This window comes from Rhinolophus sinicus, linkage group LG11 (assembly GCF_036562045.2).
Source record: "Rhinolophus sinicus isolate RSC01 linkage group LG11, ASM3656204v1, whole genome shotgun sequence".
In the NCBI taxonomy this organism is placed as follows: domain Eukaryota; kingdom Metazoa; phylum Chordata; class Mammalia; order Chiroptera; family Rhinolophidae; genus Rhinolophus; species Rhinolophus sinicus.
This window is the reverse complement of record NC_133760.1, coordinates 7,821,623-7,837,377: the sequence shown is the minus strand read 5'-3', so window position 1 is coordinate 7,837,377 and position 15,755 is coordinate 7,821,623. Positions and strand designations below refer to the sequence as shown.

General features: G+C 51.6%; 1 protein-coding gene across 1 annotated transcript; it reads right to left on the bottom strand.

Moving 5' to 3' along the window:
- Positions 1 to 12,624: 12,624 nt before the first annotated feature.
- On the bottom strand, positions 12,625 to 15,145 carry CCDC8 (coiled-coil domain containing 8). The gene has a single exon (XM_019752573.2). The coding sequence runs from the start codon at positions 14,351 to 14,353 to the stop codon at positions 13,091 to 13,093; it is 1,263 nt and encodes a 420-aa protein (XP_019608132.2). The 5' UTR covers positions 14,354 to 15,145; the 3' UTR covers positions 12,625 to 13,090.
- Positions 15,146 to 15,755: the final 610 nt, after the last annotated feature.

The following is a 15,755-nucleotide window of genomic DNA, read 5'->3' as shown; positions in this document are numbered from 1 at the left end:
ATGGAATATTATTCAGCCACAAAAAGGAATGAAGCACTGATACACGCTACTGATACCTGCTTGAAAACATCATGCTCAGTAAAAGAAGCCAATCAGAGACAACATTTTGTAAAACGACAAGTCATTGACTAAGATGGTTGACTGTGTAGTTCATTGATATGAATGATTGCAGTAGACGTGTTACCCCCACAACCCGTTTTTCCCCATTTGCCAGGTCAATGCTTTGGGACCCAACAAAAGACCATGTATTGTATGATTCCATTTATACAAAATGTCCAGAAGGGGTAAATCCATAGAGAGAGAAAGCAAATTAGTAGTTGCTAGGGGCTGGATGGAGGAGGGAGGAAGAAAATGGGAATTGACTGCTAAGGGGTACAGGGTTTCTTTGGTGGGGCGGGGGCATGAAAATGATTAAAAATTGATTGTGGTCATGTTGTACAACTATGGATATACTCAAAGCCACTGAGCTGTATGCTTCAAATGGATGCATTGTATGGTATGTGAATTATCTCAGTAAAGCTGTTACACACACATCCCCCACCCCGAACAAAAAAAGGAAGAAAGGAATAGGGGGTGGGAGAGAGAAGAGAAAAAGAAAAGTTACCTGTGGTCAAGACACAGCTCTACATGTCTTGATAAGAAATCAACTCTAAGACGTGTCGTTGAGTGGAAAATGGGAGGAGCGGAAAGGTGTGTAGAATGTGATGCCATTTGTATGGCAGAAAGAACACGGCTCATTGTACACACGTGCACACCTCTGGAAGGACTTCCAACAGACAGCTGGGGGCGTCCTTTGCCTGCCCCAGCCCATACCACCCCCTGTGCTTCACCGTGGCCTAAGCATCGCAGGTCTGTCCTCAGAGCGAGCTTTTCCTGCTTGGTCCATCCGAGGCTTCCTTGCCGGGGTTGTGTCCTATGTTCTGTCCCACTTTAAATTCAATAAGAACATTGATAGAAAATTGTAAATCCCCTAGGGTTGGTGGACATCAAACTTTTTGTTTTCATACCCCCTTAAAGACAGTTAGTTTTTTAAAAATTATCTCCCCCACCATATCCAAACATTTTCATCATATATGTGAACAAAAATTGTGTTTTTTAAAAATAGGAGGGAGAAATTAGACATAACATTTTCTAAAAACAACTTGACAAGTCATTGACTAAGATGGTTGATTGTAGTTCATTGATATGAATGATTGCACTAGACACGTTCCCCCTGTAACTCGGTCTTTCCCATTTGCCAGGTCAATGCCCTGGGAAATAACCGTCCATAGAATTGACAGGTAGTCATTAAACAGCTGTCATTAAACAGCTGTTTGTGTGATTAACATTGTCAGCTGACACCGGACCTATTTGATCACAACTGTATCCATCCAGGGTGGGTGCTCAGTTTGATGGATTGATGGAAGGATAAATGAATGAATGAATTTGTGAATGAAGGGAAGGGATGGCGCTGCCAAGGCTACCTGACAGCAGTTGAGAGTCTGGGCTTTGAGATCAGAGAGAACCTGTGTTCACTTCCTGTCCTGCCACTTCCCAGCTGTGTGGGCTTGGCAAGCACCCCTTGCACTTTCTCCCCACCAAGCCTCAAGTTTCTCGTCTGGAAAATGGGCATATTAATAGCATTATCCAAGTGTCTCCAGTTTCATAAGTATAAAGCAGTAACTCATTGTTACTTTATTTTGTATATTTATAATTTTTAATGATTTTGAGCATCTGATCATGTGTGGATGAGCTGTTGACGTGACCCCTCTTCTAAATTGCCTGTTCCTATTTTCACCTGTTTTTCTATTGTGCATGCCTTCCTTTCCTCCTTGATTTGCATAAGTATCGTGTACATTTCTCATCGTGTATTCCCAACACCTAGAAATTTGTAGCAATCTTCTTCCATTCTTTTGTGTCTTTGTCTATGGTGACATGTTAACAGAAACTCTTCATTTTGATATAATCAACTTCGTGGTTTGCCTACTGGTTTGTATTTTAGGAGTTTTGTTCAAGATGTACTTCTTCCTGCCCTCTATCTCCATCGAGATGCTTCCCTGCCTCCCAGTCTTGTGAATTTTTTGTTTTTTCTTTGGCATAGAGGTCTCTGAGTCCATCTTTTGTATGCAGTGTGAATTAGGGATTCCATTTTCGTTTTATACATATATGTAGTCAGCTCTTCGTGAACCATCTACGCTTTCAAACACACCCCTCCAATGACAGTTCTCTGTATATATGTTTAAAGAAGCACCTGCACCGTGGTTCCCAAATTGTAAGCCGAGAGATTTAACATTTTTCAGGGAAACACAGCGACATCTGTCGGACACTGTGGGAACTACCAGCTCAGGTAGTTCGCAGCTTCCACCTTAGCCCCGCCGCAGTCCTTTCGATGACGTCATGTCTTCTTAAAGCTGCGCTTCGTTGGCTGCGGGGATAATAAGCAAATCGCAGGCCAAAATCAGAGCGGGAAGGGAAATGAGGGTGGTGGTGTTCAATCTGATCCCAAGGTTTGAGAAGTTGTGCAGCGCCACACACAGATACACACACCCCATTAGTAAATAATTATGCTTATTTAAGAATGAAATCAAAGTTTTTCTTTCAGTATATTTTCTAAATAGCTACTAAGTTGTTATCAGGTTGTTTGGACCTAACTAGAAAATAAACGCGTATTTCTTTTGAGGAGCCATGGAAAAATGACCAAAACTCTGAGCCGGTGCACAGAGCCAGTTTAGGGTTGTGGGCACCGGGGCCCAGGGTCACAATACCTGGGTTTGTAACCTCTCTTTGCCACACTTGGACATCATGGAACTTCTTTGCCTGTAAAATGGGAATCATGAAGTATAGAGATTAATGACAAAAGCTCATGTAAAATTCTTAGACAATTCCTGACATGTCATTAGCAGGCAGTAAGTGCTAGCTTTATGAAATTATTTCTTTAATTAACCAAAATGCAATACATTTCTACCAATGCCTTTTTGCTGCACTTAATAATATTACCAGGACAGTTTTTCCAGGTTCCATAAGGAACTGATAGCTTCACAATTTCACTGTTACTTCCTTTTTCCTTAGTCTGTATCCTTCAGGTTCTTTATAAAATGAGAATTCCCAAGATCTCGAGGTTCCCTGGGCTCCCTGAACCTTTGGTGCAGACCTACAAAGGACGACCCTTTCCTCTCAAGACCCCCACCCTTTAGTTATTTCCTCCTCCTCCCAGAAGGCGGTCCATCTCCTCATCCTGGCATTCCAGGCCTCTGTGTCCTGCCCTGGCTACAGCCTCCTGTCGGGTAAATCATGACTCTGCCACCTCCAGGCCTGTGACCCTGGACAGGTCTCTCAACGTTCCTGAGCCCAGTTTCCTCATCTGTATAATGGGGATGATAACAGAACCCGCATCATGGGGCTGCTGTGAGAATTACCCAGGTCAGCCTTTGAAGAATCTGCCCTACAACAGGTAGAAGTGGGGAGGCGCCTGGCTAGAGGCCCCCTTTCCAAACATTCCCCATCCTCATCAAGGGGACCAGCACCTGGTCACCACCATCTCTTTTGGGACCTTGGCAAAGAACAAAGAGCTGTGAAGTCACAGGCTGGGACTGGGAGCTTATCTGCAGCTTAGATGTTGTGTGATTTGGGGAAATTAAACAACCTCTCTGAGCCTCGCTTTCCTCATCCATCTTGGTTAGGTCTCATCTAGTTGATGTGGAGATCGGGTGCGTGGGGCATGCCATGGGCCTGGTTCGCAGTAGAGCTGAATTAGCTGCTGTTGGTGTCAGTTACTCCTTTCCCAATGCCCAAGATGGCAAATGCGCTGAATTAAATAGTTGTTGGATTAAAGCACCCTCTGGTGGGCACAAGAAGCCACAGCCCAGGGAAAAGAAATATGGAGCCAAAGTTGAAACCGAATTATTTCATTCCTTTTTTCAACAAACTTCCTTGAGTCTCTTCTCCGTGCTGGGTGGTGCTGGGGACTCATCAATGACAAGACAGCCATGCACCTACCCTCCCAGGGCTCACAGTTAAGTGGGGGAGACAGTGACGACCCAGAGGAGGCACCTGACCTGGTCCAGGCACTTTAGGCTGGAATGAGATACCGAGGAGGACAGGCCAGGCCTTTTCGGACCTCATGGGCCATGGTGAGGAGCTGGGCTTTGTCCTGAGGTCAGTGGGGAGCCATGATAGGCTCTGAGCAAGTGGGGACAGAGTCAGATCTGTTGACGGTTGTTGGGAAGGTTTGGGAGTGGGGAGGAAGGACCAGGAAGGAGACCGGCTGAGTAAGGAGGCACCTGGATGGCAGTGGGACCTGGGGATGGGGGTGGTATCAGGGTGAAGCCCAAGGCTCCCTAGGAAGGGAAGACCCCAGCTCACTCCCAGTCTAAGGGAAGATGGCATGGTCTTCAAGTCTGATGCCACACCCACTCCTGCCCAAGGGCTTGGCCCAAGCCTCAAACTGCACATTCCCTCCTGGAGTTCCCATCTGCACCCCTTCAGCCCAGGGCAAGTTCCCTAATGCCCACTGCAAATCTTGTTCCTTGGGACACGCCCAGATCTGCCAAGAGCGTCCAGAAAAGACCATTTGGCACCAAGCTGGGAAGGGAGAATGGGCAAGGATGAGGGGTGGAATGGGGAAGGAGCTGCATGTGTGTGTGATGGGGTGTGTGGACATGTGAAAGGATACTAGTCAGTTTGGTGTGTGTGTACCTGGGTGGGTAGGTGTGTGATTGTGTGGGGTGGGGGGATTGTGTGGGTGTGTCTGGGTGTCTGTGAGTTAGGGTGGGTTAGTGTGATTGTGACATGGGCTGACTCGAGCCTACTTCACACCTTGAAACTACCAAACCTCCCTGTGTCTCAGAGAAGCCACCACCACCAGCTGGAGTTTGCACGTCCAGAGTAGAGAACGGACATCCCAAGTTTGGGTGTCACTCTCCATACAATCCTCGCATACTGGAGACTCCCAAACACAAGCTTCTCATGTGGCCTAAAACAAATAAAAACAAACAAAAATAAAACCCATGTGAAGAAAGGAAACCTCAAAGCCAAGAGAAGGTGGGAGATGATCTCAGGTGAAAACTATTCTTTTAAAGGAAATCCATTTAGGTCCACCCTTAACCCTACTTCCTGACTTAGCTCCCCTCACCTTTTTTCACATTCTCACCAACTGGTGGAAGCCAGGCCAGTTGCTTTCCGGGGCTGACACTGGTGAACACGATGCAGACAGGTTTTCACCCCCATTTCCCAGATGAGGAAACAGGCTCAGAGAGGCGGGGAAGAAATCGAACATGGGTCTGTCTAACTTCAGGGTCCCTCTCATCACCGCCCTCCAGTCCCGCGGACGGATCACACCGGATCGCCGAGGCTGAGGCCGCGGTGCCCCCGCACCAAGGACCTGACCTCCTCCTCGCCCCCTTCCCTACATCACCTCCTGAGGCTAATCCTGTCCCAGCCCCTGGCCGGCTCAGGCAAGGAGAGGGGCGCTCCTAGACTCCCTCGTGTGTGAACAGGTCTTACAACAGCCGGAGAGAGGAATGAGGGTTCCCGGGACAGGAAGCGACCTCCTCCCCGCCACCCCCAGCAGGCAAGACCAGGTTGGTAGCCTCAGCCCACGCAAGTCGCAGAGCCCGTGGTTCCCACCAGGGGGCGCTCCAAGACCGCTAATTGGAGACGTGCCCACGGAAGTGCTTCTCCAGCGCTCAGGTGCGCAGGGCAGAAAAACTTGCCCAGATTGATCGTTTCTGAACAGGGGATGTGGGATTCAACACTGATTACAAAAATAACAATAACATTTTTTTCTATAGCTCTTACTATATTCCAAGAACAGTTTGAAGCATTCAGGTTATTTTTTTAATTTTATTTTTTAAATTAAAATACATATAAATATATTGGGGCCGGCCCAGTCGCTCAGGCAGTTAGAGCCCCATGCTCCTAACTCCAAAGGCTGCCGGTTGGATTCCCACATGGGCCAGTGGGCTCTCAACCACAAGGTTGCCAGTTCAATTCCTCGAGTCCCGCAAGGGATGCTGGGCTGTGCCCCCTGCAACTAGAAAACGGCAACTGGACCTGGAGCTGAGCTGCGCCCTCCACAACTAAGACTGAAAGGACAACAACTTGACTTGGAAAAAGGGCCTGGAAGTACACACTGTTCCCCAATAAAGTTCTGTTCCCCTTCCCCAGTAAAATCTTTTTTAAAAAATACATATAAATATAAAATTTACCATCTCAGCCATTTTTAAGTGTACAGTTCAGTGGTATTACAAACATCCTCACTGTTGTACAGCCATCACCACTATCCATCCCCATAACTTTTTTCATCTGGAAATCTGAAGCTCTATACCTATTAAACAATAATACTCTATTCCCCCCTCTCTCCAGCCTCTGGCAACCATCATTATATTTAATGTCATGATTTTGATTATTGTAACTACCTCATATAAGTGGATCACACAGTATTTGTCTTTGTGACTGACTTATTTCACTTAAGGTTCATCCATGCTGTAACATATTACCAAATTAACTTCCTTTTTATGGCTGAATAATACTCCATTGTATGTATATACCACATTTTGCTTATCCATTCATCAGTAGATGGACCCTGGGGTTGCTTCCATGTTTTAGCTGTTACGCTCCTATTGTTTTAAGGCAAGTTTAGGCACACTTATTGTTCACATTTTACAGATAAAAAATAGAGAGATGATTTCCTCAGGGTCACACAGAGCTGGACTCTGAACCCAGGCAGTCTGGATTGATTCAAACCATGGCCACGTGACTCCAGAGTCTGTGACTGAACACCCCTTCCCTGCCCCCCAAATTCTGGGGCAGGTGGAACGCTGGGTGTGGGGATGAGCTGCAGGGATGAGCTGGAGCAGATCAGGTGGGGCCTGAGTCACCAGGAGGCAATCGCAATCCATGCGCTGTCCTGGAGCACACAGTGGTCTGCCCCCTCCACACACACACACACACACACACACACACACACACCTTCTTGGTCACGGTCAGGTGGGAGATGGTCTGGAAGTGACCTGTCCGTGAATAATAACCTCAGTAGGACTTCCTGAGCGTTGTGGGGCGTGGGAGGGGGGGTTGGCTGGGCACTGGGCTCTGCTCTAAGCATTGGAGTCACAGCTTCCCCATCTTCCTGAGGATGCTGAGAACGTGATCCCCATTTTCAGGTGCCTAAATGGAGACACCGAGAGATAAGTAACCAAGGTCATAAGGAGGATAAGGGGAGAGTGGAAGTGAGTCCAGGCAACCCCACTCCAAATATCCTACCCCCACTGCTCCGTTTCCACATCTCTCCCTGCTCCCCCAAGAAGGATGGAGGACAGAAAAACGTCTCCATCTCTCTCCTTCCCAGATGCCCAAGCAGACTCTCCCCACTCCATGTCTGTGTTCTGTCGTTCTCTTAGGGAACAGAGAGGGGCGGCTGGGCCGATCCAGGTAAACGCTGGTTTGGAGTGAAAACTACAATCCCAGAGTCACCCATGGGCTGAATTTGGGGACTGGGCCCTGCAGGCAGCAGTTAGTCGCTCCTGCTTTAAAAATAGTGAATATTCTTGCTGGCATCACCAGGTCACCAAAGTACCCACCCCACCTCTAAGCCCTGAATGGATGCTCACGCTGGGTTTGGGAGGGCAAAGATGGATGCGTCCACTCCAGAGCGGGGCAAACTGACTCCCGGTCTTCTGTGCCAGCCGCCGCGAGAGGGCACACGTGGGGAATTGTCTCCAAAATGGCCACTATTTATTTTTCTCCTTGTGTGTGCTTGGGACTGCTCTAAACGAGAGGTGGAGTCTGTCTCCTCTCTGCTAGAATCTGGGCTGGCCTTTTGACTTGGTTTTACCAAGAAGTCAAGTCCCAGCCAATTACTCCCTTCCCCAAACCCTCTAATGGCTTCCTATGTCACTAAAAGTCAAAGCTATAGTCCTTATAATGGTTAGAACTTCTCGGTCCAATACCACTGGTCATTTGGGGTCATTTAAATTTAAGTGCAATTAAAATTCAATAAAATTGAATATGCTTTTTTTTCCCAGTTGTACCAGGCATATTACAGGTGCTCAAGAGCTACATGTGGCCAGTGCAAGTAGAGAACATTTCCATTATAGCAGAATGTTCTCTGGGACAGCACGGGTCTACTCACTCTGTCCCCATTTCAGCTCTCGGCCTTCCTGCCCACGGTTCTCTCATGGCTCCAGTCATTCAAAAATCCTTGCTGTTCAGAGAACACGTGGGACGTATTTCTGCCTCAGGGCCTTTGCACTTGCTGTTCCTGCTCCCTGGAGAGCCCTTACCAGGATATTTACATGGGTCTGTCCTTCACTTCACACAGGTCTTTCTTCAAATATCACATTCTCCGAGGAGGGTTTCCCTGACCACCTTTGTGAAAATGTCACCATTCCCGCCCATTCCCATCTCATTTTGCAGAGCTCTGATTGCCACCTGCCACAGGTATGTGTTTCTAAGCCTCGCACTGACTGTGTTTGTCAGGGAGGTTAATAGAGGGAATTGGCGACACGCGTTTTGCAGGCAAAGTGCAGAAAGGGGGAGATCAGGGGGCCCACAGATTGGGAACGCAGCGAGCTGCTCCCCGCCAGGGGACTGCTGCTGCCCAGAGCCCAGGTCGCTGGGCGCGGAGGCTCCGCGAACAGAGCCCATGCCGGAGGAGGGATCCAGGAGCCCCGGCTCACGTCGCTGCTGCGGCTGCCACCGCAGCCCCGGCAGCCTCCAGATAGCGTCCCCACCTACCGCTTCCAACTGCCACCAGTGCCCCTGGGCGACCAGCAGCAGCGCAGCTGGCAGAGGAATCGGGACGTGGTTGAGGCCAAGGGTCCCACCGATGATGGGGAGCTGGGGTGGATGAGCGAGGGGTGAGGAGCAGCAGAGTGGGAGCAGGACCCCTGTGGGGGGAGGGCAGGCGAGAGTGTGGTCCGTCCTGTACCGGGCCGCCTGCCCAGTGCCCGCACACGGGGGCTGCTGTTTCCAGTTGTCGAATGACTGACTGAATGAACCACGCGGGCTTGGAGAACCTGACCCAGATGAGCCGGGCGAAGAAGGTGCTGCAACGCTCCGCCCTGGCGGGAGGGAGCCCAGGGGCGCGCGGAGCAGCGTCTCGGGTCCAAGTGGCAGGGTCTAAAAGGCCTTGAGATCCCGCTGGAAAGGGCGGCGCGCGGGGCCCACACAGGCCGGTTAGCAGCGGGTTTGTCCCCACGGGGAGCCCGGAGGTGCCGCGGTCCCGAGGACCCCACGGAACGCTGCCATCTCGGTTGGGAGAAGACAGCTCCTGGGACCAGGCCGAGAGAGCTGCGCGAAACTTAAAGGACGTGTATCCGAGCCCGGAGCTGTGGCTGCCCCAGGAAGTAGGACAGACAAATGCAGAGCCTCGGGGAGCGTTACCCACGGGGGACAGATAATAAGCCTCCTAGAGAAGCGCAGGGTCCTGCATTAGACAGTGATGGCTGCGGGGGAGAAAAACCCGGAGGGCGGGGCCTGAGGAGGTGGGGCCGGAGAGGGTTTGCAATCATCACCTGTTCAAGGTTGTGCGGGGAAGCCCTCACTGAGGAGGTGACATTTGAGCAAAGACCCGAAATAAGTGAGGGGTGAGGCAGGCGGATACCCAAGGGAAGCCATCCAGAGGGCAGGAACACAGGTGAAAAAGCTCTGAGCCGAGGCTGTGATACTAGGGGGTTATTCAGGTTTCATCACCCACCCCTCCCGGGCCAGGCTTCGGTATTGTTTGTCTCTGTGAGGTTCTACGAGGTGAATAGATTGGGGACGGGGCGGAAGGGGGGGCGGAGGGGTTGTGTGCGCGTGCGCGCGGGTTTGAGTCTGTGGATAGCCCAGGTTTGGGGGAAAAGGTTTAGATGAAGGCAGGTTTTCACTCCCCATTTCCCAGATGAGGAAACTGAGGTTCAGAGAGTCGGAGAAGGAGCTCAATCCCGGATTTGTCCTACTCCAGAGCTTCCTCTCATAACCACATAACGGGTCCAGGACATGAAGTCCAGGTGCCCGGGCTCCCAACCCCATACCATACCCAACCTCGTTTCCCACCCCCGGGCTGACCCTTCCTGGTCCCTGGCCCGCTCAAGTCCTGAGACTCCTGGGAGTGTGGTCGGGTCCTAAAACTACTGCGAGAAAAGACTGGGGACTCCGGGGGCAGTAGACGACGCTACCACGCCTTACTGGGGAGCGGGGAGAAAGCCCACAAGAGCTGCGGCGCCTGCGGTGCCCACCGGTGGGCGCTCCAGCACCGCTAGTTAAAGATGTTGCAGGCTCTGGCCCAGCGCCAGAGGCTCCACCTGGCCTTTGAACGCCAGGCTGCGGAAAGTGGATATTCCTGGAGGGCAGCGGTTCTTCACGTGAGGTCCTGGGATCAACGGCATTAGCATCACCTGAGAACTTCATAAAACTGAACATTCTTGGGTCCACTCTAGACCTATGGAATCACTTGGGGTTGGGCCCCAGTATTCTGTGTTTCTGAGTGATTCTGAGAACCTCCAAGTGATTCTGAGAACCTTTACTATGGGGTCTGATTATCTCCAGGAAGCCTAGGGTAGCGGTTCTCAGCCCCTGTGCACATTGGAATCACCCCGTAAGCTTTAGAGCTCCGCATGTCCCCACCTTACCCTGGATCAGTTCCATGAAAACCTCTGATAGTTAAGGCTGAGCATGGGCATTTGAAAGGTCTCATGTCATTCCACACAGCAGCCAGGATTGGGAACCGCTGCTGTAGTAGGGTCTTGTAAAGAATTGGTCTCCTCTGACATATAACAGGATTAAGAGGAGATAAGGTCCATTGGGGCTGATTTGAGCTCTAACACATCAGGTCTTCAATCCTCTCAGCAATCTTGGGAAGAAAGCTCTATGATAATCTCTCTTTCAGATGAGTAATTGGAGGTACAGAGAGGTTAAGTAACCATCCCAAGGTCACACAGCTTGTAAGGGGCAATGCTGGAGGTGAGCTGGGCAACCTAACTCCAAATCCCTCCTCACTCTGTCCGCCTAATGGTTTCATCTTTTCCTACATCACCATGGGACCTGGGAAGGGGGACCCAGAAAGGCCCCATCTGTTGCAGGGTAGCATCTCTACATCTGTGTTTCATTTTCTCTTTGGTGATAGTTAGGAGTGGCTGGGCCTGCCCAGAGAAAGGCTGGTTTGGAGACAAAACTCCAGTTTTCTGGGGACTTTCTCCCTGAAAATCCCAGTATGTTTGAAACCACTATCCCAGAAGCACGAATGGGCTGTATTTTGGGCTGGTCCCTGCGGGCACCATTTGAAACCCCCTTGGATTAAAAAATATTGAAAGCCCTGGTATTGTCTCAGGTTACCAATGGGACCTTTCACCTCTAGTGTCCTGCTGGATGCCCATGCCTGGGATGCTGGGGACAGGAACAAACTGAGAATTAGCAGGGAGATAGATTTGCCTAAAGTCTCTGAGTGTCTCCAGGTCTCTCACCATCTCTGCTCCGCTCTCCTTTTACCTTCCAGCAACCCAAACAGGCCGGGCCCCCAGGTCAGGAGGCCACTATTCTCCCAGATGGGCAGCAGACATGACAGCCCCCACCAACCTGGCATCCAGAGTGTTCACTGGCCACTGCAGAGATGGCCCCACCCACTTGGTTATCTCCCCCCACGTCAGGCCCCAAAGTCCATCTCTCCAGGTGGGGTCCACAACGTCTTTTTTCCAAATTTCACTGGGGGCTCTTTTTTGCCCATATATGAGCTGTTAACTACCGTGTTTCCCCGAAAATAAGACCTAGCCAGACAATCAGCTCTAATGTGTCTTTTAGAGCAAAAATTAACATAAGACCGGTCTTATATAAGACCCGGTCTCATATGATATATCATATGATATCATTTCATATCATATGAGACCAGGTCATATTAATTTTTGCTCCAAAAGATTCATTAGAGCTGATTTTCCGGCTATGTCTTAGCTATGTCTTACTTTCGGGGAAACATGGTACGCCTAGTTCAAAGGGGCTATTAGCATCACACAGCAAGCCCCACCAGCAGTGACCAATTTGGGGGCAGAGGGTGGAGAGGGCTGAACATTCTTAAGTTCCAAGGGGAAAAAAAACTAAGAAATTCAGGCCAGGTTGCAGCCAGTCAGGACAGGGCTGACCTCTTCCATAATTCCCTTTTCTCCGGCCTCCAGTGAGGTTGGGGTGTGGTCGTTTGCTATCTGTTTTTTCACTGGTGGGGGTGGGGTGGGGGACACAAACAATAGAGAGATGTTCTCCAGCTCCCACAGGGCCTTAGCAACCCGATTTCTCCCCGATTGTAAGCACCAGTCACAACACGCTCCACATTACTACACCACAACCCCCCTTTGGACCTGTTCCTATTGCAATGATTTGTCACTGTGTCCAGTGGCGAAGCTGCCCCAGATGTTGGTGGGGCACAGCCAGTGCTACTCACAGCTCTGGCATGAAGGGTCCCAGAATCTGCATTTAGACACATTTTCCAGATGATTCTTTTGTCCCTTGTAAAACGTATGAAGTGTATAAACTGCAGGCCCTCGACCCTTGGACCTGGCAGAAACCAAGGGTGTGGGGATGGCAAGCAAAGTGACATAAACACAGGTCATGGAGGGGACACAAGGACGTGACAGAATCACCCTGGAGCATTCTTCCGCTGCCAAGTCCAAAGCCAAGAAATAAGTTTGTAAACATTTTTATTTCCATGTTGACTTGTGCCCTCTTTGTAAATTCAAGGAGGCAGTTAATGTGAAGCGTGCAGGAGGAAGGGAGATGAGAAAGGGGAAGAGAGGAATTTCTCCAGGCCCTCGCTCCTCTGGGCCCTCGCTCCCTTTTTCAAGCTGAGCACCTGGAGTTGCTTTTGAGGAAGTTAATGCAACCCCATTGTATAGGTTTCCTTCTTTACATTCCTTGGGTTACTAGAAAGACTTTTAAAAATCAATGCATGAAAGATAAAATTTTAACATGAAAAGGGGTGCTAAGTAGAGAGATGAGGGGCACTGCCTGGCCTTCACTCTACCTCCTATTTCAGGTGTGGAGGCAGAAAGATCATCTCTGTCCAAGGGCAGGAGAGAGAGGGATGCGTCCTGAGTGGCCAATAAGTTAGTGAGTGGGTGGCAGGTGCTCTGGCTTCCCTGCCAGCACCTCACAGCAGGTCCTCTTGTTCACCCTGCTCTGCTTCTGCTCTGGCCTCGGCCCTCAGCACCCTGAGGCTCCTGGCCTCGGCTGCCCTGGGGACTCTCTTGGGCAGGGTTGGCACCCGGGGAGTGTGCCAAAAGGCTCTCCTGCGCTTGCGAAACCACGAGAAGCGCCCAGGGGTCTGGAACCTCACTGTCTTCACCTGTTTTCGGGCCCTAACTCCTGGGGTGGCTCCTGTGGCCCCCGAGGCAGCTAAGGCTTCAGCTTCCTGGACAGCTGGGGCCTCTGCCCTCTCATTATGTGCAGCCTCTGCCCCGTGGTCAGCTATGGCCTCTGCCCTCTGGTCATCTGCAGCCTCTGCCCTCTGGTCATCTGCAGCCTCTTCTCTCTGAGTACCTGCAGCCTCTGTCCCCTGAACTGCAGATGCTGCTTCCTCCGTCCTGCGCCTCCTGAATGAGGCCCAATTGATCTTGGGCCTCCATCGTCTTGGAGGGGCCTCAGGCACTCGCCCATCTCCTGCATTCCCCACATTATCCCCCCAGCTGGCACTTCCTGGCACCCCATCCCTCTCCACCCTGGTAGAGGCCTGCTGGGCCTCGCCCATTCCTGGGCTGGACCTTGGCGTCCAACCCTTCACCCTCTGCTTCAGCTTCCCCCAGGAAACCTGGCTGACATACTCTCGCCACCTGTCCGCCTTAGATGGCTGGGGCCCCGGGTTGTCCTCAAACATGGGGACCGGCAGGTTCACGCGGCGGCGGGCTGGCGGCGCGCTGGGTTTCTTCTCCCCACGGCGAAGGAAGGCCTCCACCAGTTCCTCGTCATCCTCGCTCTCCAGGTCACTCCCCAGGAATTTGCTGCCCAGGTAACTTACGGGCATTTTGCGTACCTTCCTGCCACGCCCTGAGCCTTTGTGGCCCTTGTTACTCTTCTCTCTGGAGGTCTCGAAGTCGCTGAACTCACTATCGCTGGCGTTGCTGCTGTCATAAGTGCCCACAACCAGCCGGGGAGGAGGGGTCACCATCTGCTGGACTCTCCTCGCTCGGGGCTCCTTGGGTTTTTTGGGGGGCTGGGGCGGGTGAGGGGTGCTCTTCTCAATGATGCGGGCCACGTCCTCCAGGGTGCGGCCTTCTTCCTCCAAAAATTGGGTGAGCCGCTCCCGAAATTCCGCCTCCTTGGTGGCAGGCTTGGAGATGACCCTCCAGACGCCCCCAGCCAGCCTGACCTCCCGGGGGATGAGCAAATAGTCTACGTCCTCCCCAATCTGCAGCATCCCCACCGTGGAGTCCTCCTCCCTGCGGAACACCTTGCCGATCTTCTTAAAGGTCCCCACAGGCTTCAAGGCTTCCACGAGGACGTCCAAATCCACATCTTTGCAGACGTCGGGGACGCTCCAGAGGATTAGGCAGTCGGGAGACGGGAGGAAGCCCCAGGGGAACCAGCCCCCCACGTGGCTTTTCTCGAGGGTCTTTAAGATCTCCAGGGTGAAATCTGGGGTGGGGGCAACAAGCCCAAACTACACGAAGGCCCTAGTCTTGGGGGTCGAAGTGGAGGTGGGAGGTCCCAGCAGCACTGCCCGGAGAGTCTCACCTCCCCAGCCGGAGATGAGCCAACACCTCCCAATTTCTCTGCTTGCAACAAGTCCTGTCTGGACCAAGGCAGAGTCCCCTCTTAAGAACTGGTGGAAATCAATTTCCAGGATGCTTACGTGAGTCGGGGTGAGGTCAGTCCTGAGGCTCAAAGCCCACAGCAAGCTCCAAAAGTGGTGTCCCAGCTCCAAGTTGGGGCGCACGGGCTGACCCGGGCTCTTCCTGCCCCAGGCACGAGGGACGCGCCTGGAACTTGGGAGAGGACTTCGCAGACAAAGACAGCTCAGCCGCGGCTATTCAATATGGCCGAGGCGCTAGGAGGAGCAGCCCAGCCCCTCAGGAGGGTCTCCCGCCCCTCGGCAGGCTGCCACCCCAGTCCAGGCTGACCTTGACGCGCCTCCCGCCTCCCTGCCCGCGCGCGCGGTGCTGTGGAGCTCCAGGGAGGGAAGTTCCTTCTCGTCCTCCCCCAGGGTGAGGCCCACCTTTCCCCTTCTCATTTTACACTCCCAGACTCGAGAAGACTGACAGCGGGGCTGTCCACTCCTTTTGGGTCGCCCTCACTCCCCTCCCGCACGGGGGTGTGGCCGCGCCCCGGGCCTGGAAGGGGCCACCGCCTCCAAGCTGAAAGCGCGCCGAGGCCCACGTCAGCACCTTCTCCGAATAAGGCAGCAATTCCCAAACCTACCATCCTAAACGTGCGGGTTTCCAGCCTAGCCCAGAGGTGGGTGTGCTAATGGGGCCGTCCTTTGGAAAGCCACTGACACCGTATATTACCATTCTAAATTTATGTGACTTCTGGTACCAGCAATTCCTCCCTATATACCCATAAATAGGGGTGAAAAAAGTGGTACAAGGATCTTAATGCACCAGCTGTACCAGTGGGGCTTGACACACAGTAGGTGCTCAACAAATATTTTTGAGTGAAGTGAATGAATGAACCTAATTGTTCAGCAGGGACTGACTTAATTTTATGGTCTATTCTTACAGTGAAACACTGAGCAGCTATGAAAAAAGGATAGTTAACTTTTATAGAGCACTTCCTATGTGCTTAGACACCACTGTGTTTTCTATGAATCAACTTATGAA

Excerpts from the sequence above, each read along its gene's own strand:
- CCDC8 (XM_019752573.2), bottom strand. The coding sequence starts at position 14,353 with ATGCTGCAGATTGGGGAGGACGTAGACTATTTGCTCATCCCCCGGGAG.